General features: G+C 36.9%; 3 protein-coding genes across 8 annotated transcripts in view; 2 read left to right on the top strand and 1 right to left on the bottom strand.

The window, feature by feature from the left end:
• Positions 1-19,794, bottom strand: part of slc30a2 (solute carrier family 30 member 2) — a 293,279-nt gene that overhangs the window by 212,999 nt on the left and 60,486 nt on the right. The gene's annotated exons all lie outside the window — the stretch shown is intronic.
• The window catches only part of si:ch211-243j20.2 (uridine-cytidine kinase-like 1), a 242,853-nt gene that overhangs the window by 58,315 nt on the left and 164,744 nt on the right, over positions 1-19,794 (top strand). For 2 of the 5 annotated variants that reach the window (XM_051925491.1, XM_051925487.1), the window contains exons 11-15: positions 2,223-2,285; positions 3,478-3,600; positions 4,338-4,445; positions 7,021-7,177; positions 8,873-10,592. The exons of 1 other annotated variant lie outside the window; for it this stretch is intronic. In XM_051925491.1, coding sequence (XP_051781451.1) covers positions 2,223-2,285; positions 3,478-3,600; positions 4,338-4,445; positions 7,021-7,177; positions 8,873-8,949 — 528 coding nt within the window. In that variant the 3' untranslated portion in view covers positions 8,950-10,592. Of the gene's footprint in view, positions 1-2,222; positions 2,286-3,477; positions 3,601-4,337; positions 4,446-7,020; positions 7,178-8,872; positions 10,991-19,794 lie in introns of those variants that run through there. 2 more of the 5 variants (XM_051925490.1, XM_028796787.2) reach the window with 2 other exon arrangements.
• The window catches only part of mpv17 (mitochondrial inner membrane protein MPV17), a 309,255-nt gene continuing 304,740 nt past the window's right edge, over positions 15,280-19,794 (top strand). For both annotated transcript variants that reach the window (XM_051925496.1, XM_051925494.1), the window contains exon 1: positions 15,280-15,353. The gene's annotated coding sequence lies outside the window, so the exon portion shown is untranslated. The remainder of the gene's footprint in view (positions 15,354-19,794) is intronic.

Here is a 19,794-nt window from a genome sequence, read left to right on the forward strand (position 1 = left end):
GCCTCCCTCTGTTATTTTGTTAACTCTTGGAATCCTTAGTAGCCCAGCATCTTGAGATCTTAATGCATTCTCTAGCTTGTGAGTAATGATAGTTTAGATTAGTAAGCATGGTTTTGGCCATTTAAGGGTTTATATGTAAGAAGGAGGATTTTGAAATCAACTCTAACCATAACAAGAAGCCAGTGTAAAAACAATAACTGGAGATATGCAGTCAGACATTTATGTTCTTACAGTGATTCTTGCTGCAGTATTTTGAATTAAGTAAAATCTGTGTAAAGAGTGATGTAACAGCTTGTGAGTAACACACTGCAGTAGTCAGTCCTAATAGAAATAAATGTATGAATTAATTACTCAGTTTGTTCAATATTTACATTTATAAATTGTCATAACTTTCAAATTGTAAAATGGAAAAAAAGATTTTAGATAGCATTATAATGTGCGTTTTAAACAAACATCCTCCTGTCCAAGTTCTGTTCTAATTCAGTAAAGCTAAGCATTAGTCCAACCGAGTTAAAAAGTTACAGAATATGGTTATGCCCCTCAAAAAGAAACATTTTTGTTTTTCTATATTCAGAGACAAGTAGTTCTCATCCATCCACTGTTTTTAATTCACTGATGCAATTAATTAATGACACTGTTGAAGAAACATCATTTTGTCTAAAAGAAAGAGATATGCCAGGGTATCATCTGTGTGTGAGTGAAAATGAATGTGATGCTTTCTGCTGATAGTTCCCAATGGAAGCATGTAAAGTAAAAGCAGTAAAAGTTCAAGAACTGAGCTCTGTGCAACACTGTATTAAACTTCTAAATATAATGACAGGATACTCTCAGCACATTTCTGAATGTACTAAAATTGATTTGATAGATATGAACTAAATTACACAAGGATGGTGCCTGATTTTACAGACAGTGTAACAGAAGGGAGTTGTCAGTGGTGTCAAAGGCTAAACTTAAGTCTAACAGTATAATTACTTTTGAATTTCCCTCATCAAAGGATATTAGAATTTCGTTTGTAACACAGGCTAGTGCCATTTCTGTACCATGACTGGTGTGGAAACTAGACTGTGATAAAGTGATATAAGATGAAATTGAGTGCCACTATGAACAATGCTGCACATCCTCTCTCTGACACACTAACACCGAGTGTTTCCTGATAGCAAATTATTCAGCACAAGTGTGTAAAGAAATGCTACAGGGACTCCTTTTTACCAACAACAATATGTCTACGTAATGTGTCACTGTGACTGCCAAGTCAGAAATTTTCTTTCTTTTGAATTTTCTTGCTTTGTAGTCATTCTAGTATGTGTTCAGACTAAAGTATATGTATATACAGTATTTAATAATTTACTTGAATGAATGTCTGTCTATCTATCTATCTATCTATCTATCTATCTATCTATCTATCTATCTATCTATCTATCTATCTATCTATCTATCTATCTAGCATATATGGGTCTAGCTTTGATGTTTTTTCAATAATGGTCTGATAACTGACACTTTTATTGCATTAGGAACTGTGCCAATCAGTGATGAACTGTTGTTAAGAATGGGTGCTGTCAGAACAGCCATTGAGCTTTTTATCAGTTTTGTTGGGACTGGGTCTAAGGGACAGGTAGTAGGTTTCATTTTAGTAATTAAAATTTTTAAAAATCGTAACTTTATCAACATAATGTTAATAAAGTGAATTCCATTTGTTTGGCTTAGATTTAATTTTTTAATCCTGCCTCACTGAAGTGCTAAAGAAATGTATTATGGCTTTATTAGAGCTAGTTTTGAACTTTAATATAAATAGTACTTACACAATACTTACAGGCTATACTTTTTTGCTATTTTTAATAACATTTAAATTTGTACTTGTTATTTTTCATAATTCTGCAAAACTTTTGTATCATTGTGGGTTATTGATTGCTGGAAAATGGAAAATTTATCCATTTATAATTAAATCTACAACACAAGGAAAGGAGTCTTAAGCTATTTCTGAATCCACTGTATATATGATGTTTACATTAACTGATGTCTCTTTTATTGCCTGATAACATACAGTAAATATTTTTGGTTACTTGCTTTTAGCTGTATTTATGTTAAAGGAACATTACCATGGTATCTGCTTAAGCCAGCAACCACTATATAGAATTATACATCTTTCTGTTTCATTTGTTTGAAAATAACCAGTATAGAAACATACTTACTATTTAATAACTCTGACTCAATATTTCCTTTAGGCTGTCACTGTGGAGACACCACAGGGGTCAATATATGAAGGAAAAAGGTTCAGTGGTAAGAGGGTAAGACCTTGAAATATTTCTCTCCAGCAAAATGAAAGTGATTTTGCTAGTATAGTTACAGTTTATGTATACCATTAAAAGATAATTGCTATGTAACAGATATTTAAAAATTCTGACGTACAAATGACAGAAGCATAGAAAAAGCATGTTTGAAGGGCATATAAGGGGAAAAAAAACAACAGACTGACATTCACTGCAAATCATTTTCTCTTTACCTGTAAGTTATGTTTTATAACCCATGTATCATCCATTTTAACTTAATACCATTAATTGTCACCCAGAACAGTGAAAGAGTGTGCATTTTATGTACTAGAGAATCAAATCTTCATCCAAAATATTTAATACCATGAAAGGTTCCTTTCTTGTACATTTTGTTATATCCACTCTGGAATGATAAATGAACTATAAAATCAATGGATAAACATATCTGCTTTTAAACTTATCATTCAAATGTTGTGTTTACTGTGTCTTTGAAGTGTATGACTTATTTCTTAGTGTGAATTTTTATCTAGTTTTATGTTTTTGTAAAAGAAAATTGATTTTTTTAGATTTAAATTTGACTATATCTTGAAAAAAGTGTGTAATATGATGATTTAGTCATGCAGAGGAATGGTGCTTTAAATTAAAAAAAGTCAGCTGGTATCAGGATTTGATAAAGCAAACAAATTTCATCATCTGCTTCAGCATCTAACAGTTTGTTGTTGATACTAGGCAGCCGTACTGCTGTGCTAAAATCTGTAATCATTTTAAACCTTTTAACCCTGGAACTTACATTTTCAAGAACAGGCAGAGCTTTTACCTTAAATCTGGGTTAAGACAGATTAGGATTCACATGATAATACAGAAGTTTTAAATAAGTATATTAGATAATACCCTCTACAAATACCACTACAATGGTTACATATAGAGTTCAAATGCATGTTTTATCTGAATTTAAGGGTGATCTGCTTGGAAGAATGGCCTTTTTACTATGTCTGTGATCACAAGACTAGAAAAATACAGTTAATATCTACTCAGATGTTTATTGTGTTAAGTATTAAAAATGTGTAAGCTGTTCAGTGTTTGCAGTATTATTACATACACGAGTAAATAATTTATGGTTATAAGATAAATTCACAAAATTATTAGATCCATATTCAAGATTAAATTGTTTGACTGTATATTTGATAATATGATCTGCTGTAATCTACAGATAACTGGTGTTTCCATTCTTCGAGCTGGAGAAACCATGGAGCAGGCTCTTATGGCTGTTTGCAAGGATATTCGGCTGGGGAAGATTCTAATCCAAACAAATCATGACACTGGGGAGCCGGAGGTAAGTTTGGAGCCCCACCACATTTTAGGAAGCCCAGATCACTTGCTGTGCTTTAATATATAAATATTTTTTTGTAAAATCTTCAGATGAGTCAAAATAATATACATATATGCTGTATGTGTATTCCTGTGTTTTACTATGCTTTAGTAAACAGAAATATATATTATTGTTTTATAATGCCTGGACAATAATTAGTTATATTCTGTATTTACAGTACATTGCTTTTTCTGCTTTTAAACATTACAACAAACAGTATTTTTATGAATCTTATTAATTTAGGATAACATGAACAACCTTGACTTGCTTTTATGCATCTCTTTCTAATAATATTGTACAAGTAAATAAACTTTTCCTATGGTGCTATAAACTTATCTTGTACAAACTCCCTCCAGTTGCACTATGCTCAGTTATGGTTTTAATCCCAGTACAATAGCTTTTCTGCTTTAACAGCAACCTTTCATCATGTGTAAATAAGCCTTCTTTGAGAAAGTATTCTTTTACTTGAAAATGTTTAATTTTTGTAATATCTGTGGCTATTTAATCTGAAAGTTGGCAGGATGCCTAATAATACATGTATGTGTATTTAGGAAACTGCAGTATTCTTTGCTACACTATGTGTGTTGCATGGCTATAAAGAGAACTGCCTAACATCATCAGACCCAGAGTTATAGGGACATAAAGAGAGTGAAACTAATGAAGTCACTACACCTAAACTACCTTCTTTTATTTTTCAACAGTTGCATTATCTAAGGTTACCAAAAGATATAAGTGAGGATTATGTGATTTTAATGGATAGCACTGTCTCTACGGGAGCAGCAGCACTGATGGCCATCAGAGTTTTGCTGGTAGGATTCGATTTACTTTTTATTTTCCAAGGAAAGAAAGAAAATATATTTTACTGCTTTTAATTTTCAAGGTGTCTGTAGCTTAACATTTCCCTCAGTGGCCTTGATTGCCCAAAACTGCTTTTATGATATTTAGTAGTACATGGTTTGTGCTAAACAAAACAGCAGTGTTAAATCGCAGAGAAGTAATATGGAGCTGAATTTGTTTATTATAATGTAACCCATTTTTAATTACATACATTTTACTTTCACCCAACATTTAGTGCCTTCAAGGTTTTTCCCAACAGTAATTACTGTAGTTTAGTATGTTTCTTTTTCTGACAGTATTCTAAGCTGTTATGATGTATATAACATTTTCTACATCTGTTCAATTTATTATATGCTATCTCAGTACTTGGAAGAACAACACTGATGAATACACAGCACTTTATGTATGCTTCACATGCAGGCCATCTAGGACATCTAGGTCATAATGCATTTTGTTTTATTTTAGAAGGCATTTTTATTGTGGACAGTCTATGCTTTGTGTATTGCACTAGTTTAGCTTGGATGTGCAGAAAATGTAGATCATTTTAGCATAAATGAAATTACTGTAAATTAAAATTTTTATAGGTGACTAAATTCAAAATAAATGTGCATTTTTAAGACAAAAATGTAATCAGTTTATGAATTTGTGTGTAGCTGTGTGTAGAAGTATGCTCTGTAGTAGATTGTCATCTAATTCAGTTTTGATATTTTAATTGTACTCTATGCTACAAATTTAATATCTGGCTCTCTGTGACACCGAGTACTTATAGAGTGATAGCCGTGAGGGCTGCTGGGTGAAACAAGATGAGGGCACTAGTTTTAAAAGTGAGCTATGTGACAGTATCGCCTCAGCAGGCCAACAGTGTGCTAGAGGAAGCAAGATGCTTTAGGAGCGCTATTGTAAGCAACATTAAACAGCTTTTAACTACAGTATGTTTCAGTGAAACAAAAGAGCACAACAAGTTTAGGACTGGCTGATAGTTTCTCAAGGAATTTTTCGTCTCTCCACTGCCAGTTTCAAATGACAGCCTTGCGCATGGCATGTTAAAATGCTGGCTGTGGCTGAGAGTTCAAAATCAGTGCTGGGAGTTAGTGCGGCTGTGGTCAGTCCGAAGTGCAGAACGACAGCCACAGGGGGAGTTCAGACTGTTCATTAAGTTTAATTGTCGAAGAAACTGTATACTAGTGTGTTTTTTTTTTTCTTTAATGATCTTGGACGTATGTATTGTCATGCTCAGTTACGTTTGAATAAGTTAGACTGTTTGTTTTTTATTTGAGGTTATGTAATGAGTATTATGTATGAGTGTCCATTTCATCTGCATTGAGGGAGATGAAACTTCCTTTGTAAAAATAGCATTGGCTATTTTCACTGTACATATTTTTGTACCAGAAATTGTGAACTCTTTTTAAAATAATTTTTATAGAATAAAATCTTCCTATTTTGTACATCTTCCTCTCTTATGCCTCTCTCTTAACACCCTCGGTCCCCAGTCAGTCCAGGACTACAAGCACATCATCTGCTCCCATTTTGTTGTTTCAACACTTCAGTGCACAACTGATTATAGTTTTTTCTGGATTTACATTCTTGTTTTGTGCCCGCTTGTTCGTGAGTTTTTGTCGAGGTTGGAAAACTTCTTTGTCTGACAAAACTTTACCTAACTTTCAGGAGGTTCTTCACAGGGGATTTCATAACTACACCACCATCATCTTCATCTGCAAAACTGGACTGTGTCATTTAGTGTTTTCTTGGATTTCTTTTATATCTTACATTAATATTTTTTGTCATTTACTACTAATTATAAACACAAATTTATTATTAAAGTAAGTTATGTTTTGTAAAATGTTACAGTCCACTAAAGAACTGAAGAACTATGCACTTTGTCTGGGGATGCCACACATCTTTGTCTTGCTAGCCAGTCTTACACACGTGATTTGCTTGCACATTGATCATTGTATATTGCATTTCTTGCAACTTTTTGCATCTTATTTAGTGCATCCTTAACACTGCAAATCACAAGGGATTATTTTGTGAATACTTTTTTTTGACATTATATTGAATTTTAGTAATCTCACTTAATTATCTGTGTTTTTTAGAATTATTTTCTATGGTGGTTAACATTATTTCAGTGCTGTCAGCTGTAATTTCAAATGGACCATATATAATACGCTATTGAAATTTTAACACTACAGGAACATTTTGCTGCACTTCATGGTCTTTTTAATGCATTTAATGCTGTCACGTTTCTTTGAATAAATAATTTTACAAGTGAATTTAAAATTTTAATAACAAATTTGTATTGCTGTCATCTTTAGTTTAATGTCAAGCTACGCTTGAAGTTGTTTCATCTACAGTAAATCTGCTTTCATCAACACCTTTTACCCCAGTGAACATAACGTAAAGATATGCGATGTGTCCAAGAATTGTGTGCTTTGTTACATTTTTCTCTGTGTTAAACCATGGTGTGGTAATACTATGTAAAGTTATTTTTGTTTGATAAATATCAGAGGTAGTAAGTGTTGGTAAAAAGCTGCTTGTCATATTTTCCAGGATCATGATGTTCAAGAGGATAAAATCTTTCTACTTTCCCTGCTTATGGCTGAGATGGGAGTACATTCTGTAGCCTATGCGTTTCCCAAAGTTCGAATAATCACCACTGCTGTGGATAAGAAAGTTAATGATGAATTTCACATAATTCCTGGAATAGGTATGGTTATTTTCAATGAGAATATGGCATTTTGCTGAGACACATTTCTGTCTATTGAAACATGTATTGTATATCTAGCAATAGGTAAGGTACGACCAACATTAGATAGATGTGCTGTAAACTTTCAGTCTGCTTATTAAACTGAAAACTAAAAACTGCCCATATGAGAGTGTGCATGTCGAAACCTACTGTGCTATGGACTGGTGTGACCTGGGGTTTACAGTTTATTTTTTATACCGTCCCTTTCTGAGTAGAGGCTCAGAGTAGTTAAAACAAATTTCCAAAAAATAATGCTGCATTCATACAACATGCACATACATAATAAGGTAAATAAATAATAATCCCAAAATCATCATGTTTGGCTGAAATATAAACAAAGTCACGCTTATAAATTCCAGCTAACAATAAATGTGGCTGATTTTCACTGGAGATGAAGAAAACAAAAAGAGCATTACTGGAGAAAATGAATGACTGGGTGGTCCACAGTTGATTGTAACAGGTACAGTCACAATCCGGCTAAACCACTGGCCACCAAACCCTTTCTCTTTACCAGTTTGAAACGCCCCATGTTGAAGTCCAAAACTGTACGAACTCTATGACAATAGTAAAATATTATGGTCACTTTCTGGCTCAGTAACTGTTGATTCCTAGGAATCAATGTGGAGATGTAAGAACAAGAGTTATATGATCAGTCTTTGCAGCAGATTATGCATTAACTACATCTATTAAATATAGAACAATTGACTAAAGTGTTACAGCACTTTGTTTTATTCCATGTAGTATTTTCCTATACATCTTAGCTGGAAAAAGGTGGGATTGCACAATTCAGCAATGTGAGCAGTACTTAAACGAGTGGTTTGTTTCGAAGATAAAATGTAGCATGCATGCTTATTCATCAGAATTAATATTCATGCCCTCTAAGAAAGTATCTTGTTGCAATCTGCATCATTAACTTATTTAAACCATATACAGTAAAAGTGATATATCTAATCAGTAGTGTCAGAAAAAAAAAGTTCTTTTCCGTTTGTAATTGCTATGGAATCAGTGGGGTCCAAGCCACAGTGAATGCATGCTCCTTCCTCCTGTTGCCAATGTCTGTAAGAATTTTTTTTTCTGATATTTAATTCTATTAATTTTATCTCAGGTAGGTACAGTGGTGCTATGGTTAGCATGGCTGCCTTACAGGTCAGATCACCATTTGACTACAATAATCGGTCCAGCATAATTAGGAGACATTTCCGTAGCCCTCAGGGACACTTCAAAGACTGTTGCACCATTATAATCCACTTGTCATTTTTTCAGTCTCTTTTTACCTCATTGACTTTTAATATATATTCACGCCTCTAACGCCTCTCCAGGGTTAGTTCTTTCTTTGTCCCAGAAGATATGGGAGTAAGCCCTGACCCCAAACTGGATTAAACAGGTTCAACACTGTTACTGTACACTAACTGAACTTTACTCAAAACGTTTTCAGGCTGATCATAAGGGACAAGTTGGTAATTTCATTTTAGAAATCATAAGTAGAATTTTCTGTTCAGTTCATAAGATGGTGTGTGCAAAGAAATATATGTTTGACCCTGTTATGCTGAATTTCATTACTTGTTTAATTTACACCATTAACATAATTGCACAATTAGGAGTTTATTTTGTTTTTAAATGCAGTTGATTTTGTTTTGTCTTTTCCTTTCTTTCTAGGTAATTTTGGGGACAGATATTTTGGCACAGATGCACCATCAGACTGGTATGAGAGTGATGAGAGTATGGACTACTAACAAAGAATATCCAGGAAATCAGAGGTGACATTGTGGATCTGCTGAGTGCTCCAAACCAGTGGTTCTTGCTCCTCTATACTTGTTTATCACAGGTGCTTGTTCTTTGTGAATTCACTGGACCATATTTCAACTTCATTTCCTTTCTTTCACAAAAAACTATAGTATGCCTATGATATATGTAGAAACCAAATATATCACAGCTTATTTAAGATATTTATGTATAATCAAAGATATATACATACATAATTTATTCTAATGGCACTGTCAGACTGTTGAAAATTGTTTTCAGTCTGTGTGGAGTTTGCACGTTCTCTTCATGTCTGTCTGGGGTGTTCTACAGGTAATCTGCTTTACCTCCCACATACCTACAGAGGTTAAATGCTCTTTCTAAATTGGGGAGTGGACCTTGCCATGGACTCTTTCCTGCATTTCACCCAATAGTCCTGGCTTAGGTTCTGCCCCCACAACCCTGAATGGAATTAAGCAGGCTTGACAATTTTATATTGCTATATGTAATATTATAAGAAAAAAAATCTACCTTGAGCTTTACTTAAGTGTTTCAATTTTTCAGACTTGGACTGAATTTAATTTTCATCCTCTAGACTTTCTAAAAAAAAAAAAAAAGCCATATTATTCATTTAAAGATGTTGCCATTATTTTTTTTTCTGTACTAAAGCACTTATTCTTTGCATAAAACAATTTACTGTTAAAAAAATTATTTAAAATGTAATCTTTACAGTATAACTGCAGTTGATATAGTGTTCATAATTAATTTAGCTTTCTTAATGTAACTTTCCCAGATGTACTTGAATACAACAGAAAAGCTTTTATTTGATTCTAAAAGCATTTTTCTAAAACGATAAATAGAAAAATTGAAATCTAAAATGAAACCTTTAGAATTTCCAGATATTTAAAAGTCATAATCTATTTTTATTTACAGTTGGTATTATAAGAAGATAGGAAATGTGTGCCTGACTTAGCAAGTGTAACCTTTTAAAATTTGAAGTGCTCTAACAAAGGGAAAAATACATTCATTTAAACCAAACATTCTGTAAGTGATATAACCACAGGAAAATGGAAAGGTTTTAAAAAGCAAAATGCAAATGTATTTCTGAACATATGCACGTTTAAAGTACAAAATAATATAGAAAGAATTGATCGGATCTCTACATGATATTCATTATTACTAGAGCACGAGTCTGAAGATAAATTTTAGCAAACTCTCAACACCTCCAGCTTTGTTCTTCGGCTCTCTGGAGGCCTTGATTTAGAATAAGGAACTGCTTATGTTAGAGATTTTGGTTTTCACTTAAAACTGTTTGTTTCTGTTTCTTTGTTAAAATGCTCTTTCCAGTTTTGACAGGTGCTCATTAAGTAGTGAAACCTGAGCGAGTTCTGTATTCATTTGATATGCGCTACACTATTAGAACTTGATTATATATAAATAGTTTACTTCAAAAGATCACTGACTTGATGGACTTTTATTCATTTGCCGTTGAGTAAATGGCTTATTTTTTAGCATAGTGAATCACTAAAACATGTTTTTTAAAGAAAAATAATACAGCTGTATTTATCTTCAAAACATCAAGAATTATTTATTAATCATAGGGATTTTTATTTTTTTCTTTACACCATTGTTTAAAGTTAAAATTTACCAAGGCTTCGTATATTTGTTACTATTAATATAAAACCTACATGTATGTATTTTTTTTTTTACATTTTATGTATTTTTTGTTTTATTCAGTCTTATTTCTGTTGATTTTACCATGTTTTAGTGTGTTATAAAAGATTTTTTTTTAATTATTCCTGTCTACAAGATATGTTGGAAGATCCAAGACACCACTCCAAATCGTGCCAAATGTTTTGAGGCCTTTTTGAAAAGTGTGATGCCTTTGACCAAATTACGTCATGATACTTGAATGCTGAAAGATCTTGAAGTTCTATCATTCCTACTTGGCTATTGTAAAACCTTTTGTTGGTAGGATTTAGGATGGATTTTTATTTGTTAATATACAAAAATAATAAAATGCTTTGCATTTGCTGTTGTCATTGAATGTCAGTTTATACTTTACAGTTTTCATATTAAACAGTGTATTCCACTTCCATTTGCAGATCTTTGTGCTTTATCTCATAATAATTGTTATGTAGAGCAGCATTTCCTAGACACACAACTCAACCCCAAAATATTTCCATCCACCTAACCCATACGAAGTTTGGGAGGAAAAACCTGAAAAAGAAATTACAAAATAAAGTTATTTGAAAAATACTTTAATCGAGAGAATATTTGTACATACTAGTGTCTTGAAAAAGCAAAATATTTTTGTTTTTGTCTTCATATCTTCTATTGTTTTCACAATTTTCCCTTTAAAAGTCTGGATTTGCAATAAAATAACAGTTTGAACAAGGTGAATACGAAATTTGTAATGCAGTCCTATTTAAATTGTCCAACTTCGTTTGTTCTACATCAGGGGTGGGCAAAGTCATTCCTGGAGGGCCGCAGTGGCTACGGGTTTTTGTTCCCACCCAGTTGCTTAATTAGAAAACAATCCTTGCCAATAATTACATTTCGTGGCTTATTGGTGCTTTAACTCTGCTATGTCAAGTCATTCTCATATCCTAGATTTTTTTTCCACTCTAAGGATATCATCCAAATACTTTGAAGTGTAAAACAGATGGGCAATTCTCAATCCTTCACTTTTTTCTCTTCTCTTTCCTTCCAAGTATTTAATTAAACCAAATAGTGCACGATAAATACACACAGGCGTAAAGGGTAACAAGCAAAATGGATAACTGCTGGTTTCTTTTGTCATTTGCATCTTATTGCTAATAATGAGCAATTAAAAACGGAGAATGCAGATGTTTAAGATTTTGAACCCTTATTACTTATTTAAGTCTTAATGAAGGAGATAACTAAAATGAAGCAGAAGTGTTTCTAGAGCAATAAGTGCTTCTTATTAAGCAATTGGGTTGGAACAAAAACCTGCAGCCACTGTGGCCCTCCAGGAATGACTTTGCCCACCACTGTTCTACATGGTGGGTTTGTATTCTTCTCATGATGCATATTTTATTTTGGCAGCCATGGAAGCCTTGAGTCTGTATGCACAGGTCTCAGTCAGCCTTGTGGATCTGGACACTTCAGTAATTCCCCATTCTTAGCAAAACTCCTCAAGCTCTGTCATGTTGCTGGGGGTTGTGAGTGAGCAGCGTTTATTTTAAAGTCCAGCCACTAATTCTCAATTAGATTGACATCTGGACTCTGACTCAGCCACTCCAAGACATAAATGTTGTTTTAACCAATGCCTTTGTTTTAGCTTTATGCTGTTTTGCTGTAAAATAATTCTTTCCACAAGGCATATGTGTTTTGCAGACAGCATCAGGATTTCCTCAAGGATTTCCCCATGTTTTGCTGTATTCTTCTTACACTTTACCCTCACAACATGTTGCTGTGGCCATCATGCTTCACGGTGGGGATGGTCTATTTTTAATAATGTGCAGTGTAACATGATGTTTAATCTGATGGTCAAAAAACACAATTTTGTCTCACCTGACCATCTAGCCAAGATGTCTTGTGTGTTTTTGTCTTGGCCTCTCCCCAATAAAGCTGTGACTGGTGAAGCACTTGGACATCCGTGTCTGTATGCAGAGCATCTCCAGTCTCAGCCACTGTAGATTGAACTCCTTCAGAGTTTTCATAGGTCTCCTGGGGGCCAGCTTTACTAGTCGTCTTCTCGCCGATCACTCAGTTTTTACCGATTGTGTGCTTTATTTAGATTTATAGCTGTGTCCTACTCTTTCCATTTTTTAGTGATTGGTTTAACTGGACTCTTAAGGGATGTTCACACAAGCACAGAGTGATGAAAAGTTCACAGAATCATTAGGCCATCTCTGCATCACCTTTCCATCTATCTATGATACTTAACACAGCAACTGATAGTCACCACAGCCAAGTCATCATTAGTACTGTATTGCCTATTCTACTGTTGGCTTTTTCTGTTAAGCACATTTGGGTCATTCTTTTTTATTTTGCTTTCATGTCAAAGCTTAGGAGTTCCCTTAAAATGAATTGCCACCACTCGAGAAGTTGTACAAGAGTATGAAATAAGTGTGCGATTAACAACAAAAAAAACAGAAACAGCATCTGAAATATATATAAATAAAAAGCAGGTTGAAATCTAAGTAATCAATGTACACCTCAGTATTAACATTTATGTGTTAATGTAATGCATGCAGTGGAAACATTGTGATGTGTCATCTGTTGGAATGACAACTGCAATGCGTGTGTGTCTTGTTATAACCCATTATTATGGCAGTCTAAATGTTTGTGATGCACCATCTGTTGAAATGGCAGAGACATAGCAAGGCGAACAAACGCTGAAGGATACCAGGGCATCAGTGAGCCCCAAACACGAACACACAAAAGAGTCTTGTGTTCAAATAATGGAAGGTTTTATTATAACTGCCTCCAAAAGTAACAAAAGCACACATACAAACGCAGGTCTTCCTCTTCACAATACTTTCCTTCTCCCTACCACACTACCCTCTGCCACTCAAGTGTTGTTCCACTACCTACCAGCTCCGCCTCGCCTGCGGCCCCTTTTATTACAGATCTGGGAGTACTTCCGGTGCCAGGGCGACTGCCCGATGGAAGCATTTCTGGGTCACACGAAAGTCCCTTATAACAGAGAGCTTGTCTCCCTGTGGCACCCAGTGACCCCAGCAGTGTTGCCCTGCTGGCTTCCCACTTGTCAAGGATATCCGGGGCTGCTGCCATCTAGTGTGCTGGGGGAGAAAATGGCCCCCAGTGACATCTTACCTTCTCAGTGGGCTGTCCGTCCATCTCTTCTGCTCCTTCTGTCTGGGTCTGATCCCTTTCTCCTTCCTGGCTAGGATGCCCATCTGCCTGTTAGGAGCCTCCCGTCCGAGTAAGGGACCATCCCCTCTTCTGGCCAGGATGCCTTTCCAGCCCCTGTGGCATCTACAACACTTATCCTTTTATTAAGGTGGATATACAGTATATGAATAGACGGGGAGAAACTGATGACATACAGAGAGTGCCAAAGAAAGAGAAGGACAGGGAGGGAAAACATTTTAAAATGTTACTGTGATATACCAAATTACTTTTCACAATGTCAAGTATTTTCAGCTATGAGAAACATCCATCCATCCATCCATTTTCCAACCCGCTGAATCCGAACACAGTGTCACGGGGGTCTGCTGGAGCCAATCCCAGCCAACACAGGGCACAAGGCAGGAACCAATCCCGGGCAGGGTGCCAACCCACCGCAGGACACACACAAACTAGGGCCAATTTAGAATCGCCAATCCACCTAACCTGCATGTCTTTGGACTGTGGGAGGAAACCGGAGCGCCCGGAGGAAACCCACGCAGACACGGGGAGAACATGCAAACTCCACGCAGGGAGGACCCGGGAAGTGAACCCAGGTCTCCCAACTGCGAGGCAGCAGCGCTACCACTGCGCCACCGTGACTATGAGAAACAAAAACATAAAATACATTTAAAAACACAGTAGAAATAAAAAGACAGCAGCAGGTGTAGGCTCTCTTTTCAGGTTAATTACCTTTGCCGATTGTTCAGCATAGATAGATAGATAGATAGATAGATAGATAGATAGATAGATAGATAGATAGATAGATGAGATGCTACCGGCTCAGCAAAGTGCTTTTTGTTTCCTTGCCAAATGACATTTGCAACGCACCAGTGACTGGCCAACAACAACCACGCTCTGTTCAGGTGTGTAAGCTCTAGTAAAGGTCTCTATCAGAGAGATGGACAATAACGGGTTTTTATGTTTAAAATGTACTGCTGCTATGAAGTGACAAGTAAGTCGCTGTTGATAAAATGCAAACACCTGAGTGGTAAGCGGACACGTTTTTCACCTGTGATCTTGCCTGAAGACGGGGCCCGAGTTACCTCGAAAGCTTGCAGATTGTAATCTTTTTAGTTAGCCAATACAATGTGTCATTTTGCCTGACGTCTCACTACATCAAACCTCAGAGCAACGTCTGATCTGATTTCCATAATCATGGCGATATGAAGTCAAGCAGCATGTGACGGAGATATCGCGCGTTGCAGTGGACAGCTTACTCTACGCAGCGTATATAGTTTAATCTGAGGCGAGCGGGGGCGGATGGGGGCTTACTTTTGAGCCGCTTATTTCTTGTCATTCACGAGAGTTTGCACACTCCACGACGTGTGTCCGTCTGTCCGATGGTCTTCTTCCTCTGTTCCTCGAGTCAGCTCCCTGCCTTAACAATGCAGTCTCTGAAGCTGCCTGCAGAGGGCAGTAAACGGACGCGTGTGGAGTTCAGATTCCGCACGACGCGTCACCGTTCAGCCCTGTGACGTTTTTCCGCATCGGGAGGGATTCTGGCCATTTGAAAGAAGTGAGCCTTGCTTTTTCATTATAAATGATACATTGCTGATGTCGTAATCGACGATTAGTTTTAAAAGTCATGGGAACGAGTGCAGGTTATCTTTAAAATTAAACCGCATGATGAAGAATTTAGGAGCACGACGGTAGAGTAAGGACAAATAAAGGCAAATGAAGGTCGCGGGCGCCTTTCTGATACACCGATGTCCGCGGAAAGTAAACGTGCAGTTCGCCGGAGCCTCAGCGCTTCCTCCGAAAGGTTTACGCGCACCCTTACGGTCGACGAGAGGCCACCGTGCCAGTGCCGCCGAGTTGGGGCGCTCAGGGTTGAGCAGATAGACCTTCGGCTTCTCGGTGCAGTTCGGACAAAATAAACTAAAAATACCAAGGATAAACTGTCAGAAACCGGCATTTACAGACTTTAGCATGTCGTCTTTCAGTATCGTAGACTCAGGAGTGCCAGCCATTAATTCCAAGATTTAATCTTTTTCATGGCAAGTAAACAAGTGTGGTGATCACTTTTATTTGCTGGGATGTTTCAGTGTTTTTTTCTTACTAATTTTCGAATAGAAAGAGTAACTTTAAAATGCAGTTAATAAAAGTTCGGGTTTTTTCTAACACTCGCAGGCTTTGCATTTAGTTGTATAATCTTTATAATCTATTCACAGTTAATTTAGTAGTGTGTTTACCTAAAACATCAGACAGCTGAGTTTGAAACCAGCACAGTGCACGTTCTGCTTGTGTTAGTTTAGGTTTTCCCTCGCGTTTTCCACCGAAACTAAAAGAACAGGCCAGTTTGGTTAATAATTGATAAATGTGTTTGCTCAGACGGAGTGAGCTGGTATCCAAGTCTTATCTGTGACGGGTCGCCGTGTTACTTAACCTCCATCGCTGACCTTGAGAACAAAAAAAATAAAAATAAAACTGATAAATGCAGGGAAACTTAGGGATCAGTGGACCTTGGGCTTGAACTATCATTTAAGATATTTTGAGGGAACCACACAAAAACAAGTAACGGTACATATTGTCAGAAGTGAGAAGTTACTCAAGTGTGAATAGGAACTCAACAAGAGCTGTGAGTAATGTGAGAGTATTAGAGAGGTGTACAGATAGCCACCAACAGAATCTGAGATTATGAACAATATTTATTAATAGGAATGTGGCTGGGAAAGCAGACTAGGGTAGGTGAGCAAAAGGTTGGGGTACCAGCTGGTTATCCCTTTTCTTTATAACAAATGTAACAAAATCTGTGAGCAAGTCGTACCGATGGAGTCCGAGCTCTGCTCTTCCCTGGAGGGTGCCGGTTTTTTTTATTTTTTTATATAGCGTTAGCATTGGAAAGGGTGGAGTCTTCTTGGAGTATTGTGGGCGGAGCTTGACATCCTTTTTATTTTTATATATATATATATATATTTGCAGTTGGAGATCCACAAAGGGAGAAAAAACGAATCACGTATCATAAAATAGTTTTTATTCCTGAGCTTTCAACCCCTATCAGGGGTCTTCATCAGAGGATAATGCTTAGACTTACAAGAATCAAAGGCAATATATAGCAGCACATTCAGGGGGGGGGGGGGGTGGCTGGAGGTGACTAAGTCCGTATGATCAAAAAGGGGGGGGGGGTGTTTATCGTTAAATTAAAGTGCATATGTCCTTCTTAAGTTGGCATATGCTGGGTTTATGTCCAAGTGTCTGTTGATGGCATTTTCATCTGATAGCCAAGACTCGGCCAACTCTCTGGCGCTTTTTGTACTGGCCTTACATTTTACTTTCACGTTGTCCCAGTTGAATGTGTGTCCTGTCGATTTAGTATGTGCATATATCAATATATATATTCAAGGCATTCGAAGTCTGTGTCACAATCTGATTGTATGGGTGGTTGCCTACCAGGTAACGCTTGTGGTTGGCCAGCAATCTGCTAACATCCGCCACGGTGCCCTCAGTTTGTGAGGAGCAGATCATAGAATGGTTGAAATAGTTTACTGTCCAATAAATGCAAAGAGTATGCGACACGTGTTTCGTCCTCATTCTGGGCTCATCAGGCGTACGCACTCCACTGCACTCCCTCTCGGGAATCGAACCTCGGACGTCAGCGCCAGAGGCGATGCCCCTAACGTTGCGCCAACTAACCACTTAAATACGATAGAGTTATAAAAAAAAAGATCATTTTTTGTACTGCCTGATTATTTTAGGTTTTGTTGCCGTTTTGATTTCCATCCATCCATTTTCCAACCCGCTGAATCCGAACACAGGGTCACGGGGGTCTGCTGGAGCCAATCCCAGCCAACACAGGGCACAAGGCAGGAACCAATCCTGGGCAGGGTGCCAACCCACCACAGGACACACACAAACACACCCACATATATATATATATATATATATATATGTAGTTTATTAATTTCTGAGGGGCAATTGTCTTTTCACAGGACCTGTGGAGGTCCTCGGGATGCTACAGGGGAAGGAGGAGACTCTGTTAGAATCAATACAATACAATTTATTTTTGTATAGCCCAAAATCTCACAAGAAGTGCTGCAATGGGCTTTAACAGGCCCTGCCTCTTGACAGCCCCCCAGCCTTGACTCTCTAAGAAGACAAGGAAAAACTCCCAAAAAAAACCTAGTAGGGAAAAATGGAAGAAACCTTGAGAAAGGCAGTTCAAAGAGAGACCCCTTTCCAGGTAGGTTGGGCGTGCAGTGGGTGTCAAAAGAAGGGGGTCAATACAATACAATACAATACACAGAACAGAACAAATCCTCAATACAGAATAAAAATGTTTGAATTATAGAGCAATGCCCCCTCTCGTCGTGGGGTGGAACTACTTACCTCACCAGGAAGGTGACAGTACATGTAATTTAGAGACAAGAGTGTGCAATGTCAAAGCTTAAAGTCTCTGATAGCCATCAGATCACAGTATGCCAAGACAAATATTAAAAACAGCGAGTCTAATACTTCAACCGTCTGGAGAGACAGAGGAACAATTTTTACAAACATTATTCTGGCACCTGTTTATTTTCCTAGTATCAGGTATTTGCAGCTATTATGGTAAAAGTAAGAAATTAATGAAAACAAACATTAATTAAAAAAAAAAAATTCAATTTGCCAGTTTGCAGATTTTTTTTGTCAAGCTACCAATAAAACGTTACCTGCTGTTCAGCAGTGATACACCCAGCTCAGTAATGAAGTAATGTTTATATCACGTCAGTGCCAAATAACCTTTCTAAACCATAAACGATTTGTCAGCAGCAACATTCTGCTCAGATATAAAGTATGTACCCTCCTAAAATAAAGGCGTCAGAGTGGTGCCACAAGGGAACCATATTTTGTTCTCAAAAGAAAAATCCACATGAGGTTTCCAGAGAGAAACTTTATTTATTTAGATGGCCATGAATAGATGATACCAGATTTGTGAAATGCCAATGGCTTCCTGATTTTAAAAGGATTCTCACTGCAAACAGTAAGACAGCCTAAGTGTGTTGGTCTTGATCTGTTCGTATCCTGCCAGGTAGCCTACAGTACATTAAATATTACAGAAATGGTTCGATGAGGAACCTCACAACTCAGTTTGGAATTTTAGTTCCTTTTAGAACTGTTATTTTTAAGAGTGTAGGCCTGTTGAATCTCTCCATTAGTGTGTCAAGGAGTGGTTTTATTTTCAAAAGAGGTTGATCACTATTGTTTAAAGTAATGCGAAGTAAAATAAACTTAACAAGCTAACATGTTTTCCCTTGTGATCGCCTGTCCACGAGTTATTTCAAATGCTACTTCTGTTTCCCAGTACATCTCAGCCTCAGGCTTTTGAATTCTAATCATTTAGTGCAAGGGAAGCCAGCAGCTCACATCAACTGACATCAGACCTCATGGGCACCCTGTCATTTGCTTTCAGTGTGTGCCACTGGATCAGTTGCTGTGCATATCTGGGCTCATTTAAAATTACACGTAACGTGCCATCACTTATGACTACAATGAAATTCTGTGAGGGATTGTCTATAACTGATACATATGCCTTGAGATTAGTAAACCACAGTTTTGAAAGTCACCCAAAGCTCTTGTTACTCCACACATGTTCAGAAGTGTTGTCAGAGTTTCTCTTTTGAGAAAAGTCATCACCTTCATGTGTTTCTCCAACAGTAGAATTTGGAATCGCTTGTGTCAGGCAGTCATTGGCCATTTCAGAAGAACTGTCACTAACATGGCAATAGCTTTCTTCTTTACATGCTTCACATTGTGACAGCTTGTATTCCGCACATCCTGCTGCTGGAAACACAGGGTCAACAGTTGCTGTTCTCTGGAGAAGAGTAAACCTGGGGACGCCAGCATGTGTGTGACAAGAAATCATTGTAACTTAAGGTCCTAGTTATTTTTCACTGGTGTAATTTATTAATTACTAGCTGTACCCTGTGGCTGTGCCCACATAGTCATGAAACAGGACAAACTTTAAAAATCAATAGACATTG

The sequence above is a fragment of the Erpetoichthys calabaricus genome, chromosome 3 (assembly GCF_900747795.2).
Source record: "Erpetoichthys calabaricus chromosome 3, fErpCal1.3, whole genome shotgun sequence".
Lineage (NCBI taxonomy): Eukaryota > Metazoa > Chordata > Cladistia > Polypteriformes > Polypteridae > Erpetoichthys > Erpetoichthys calabaricus.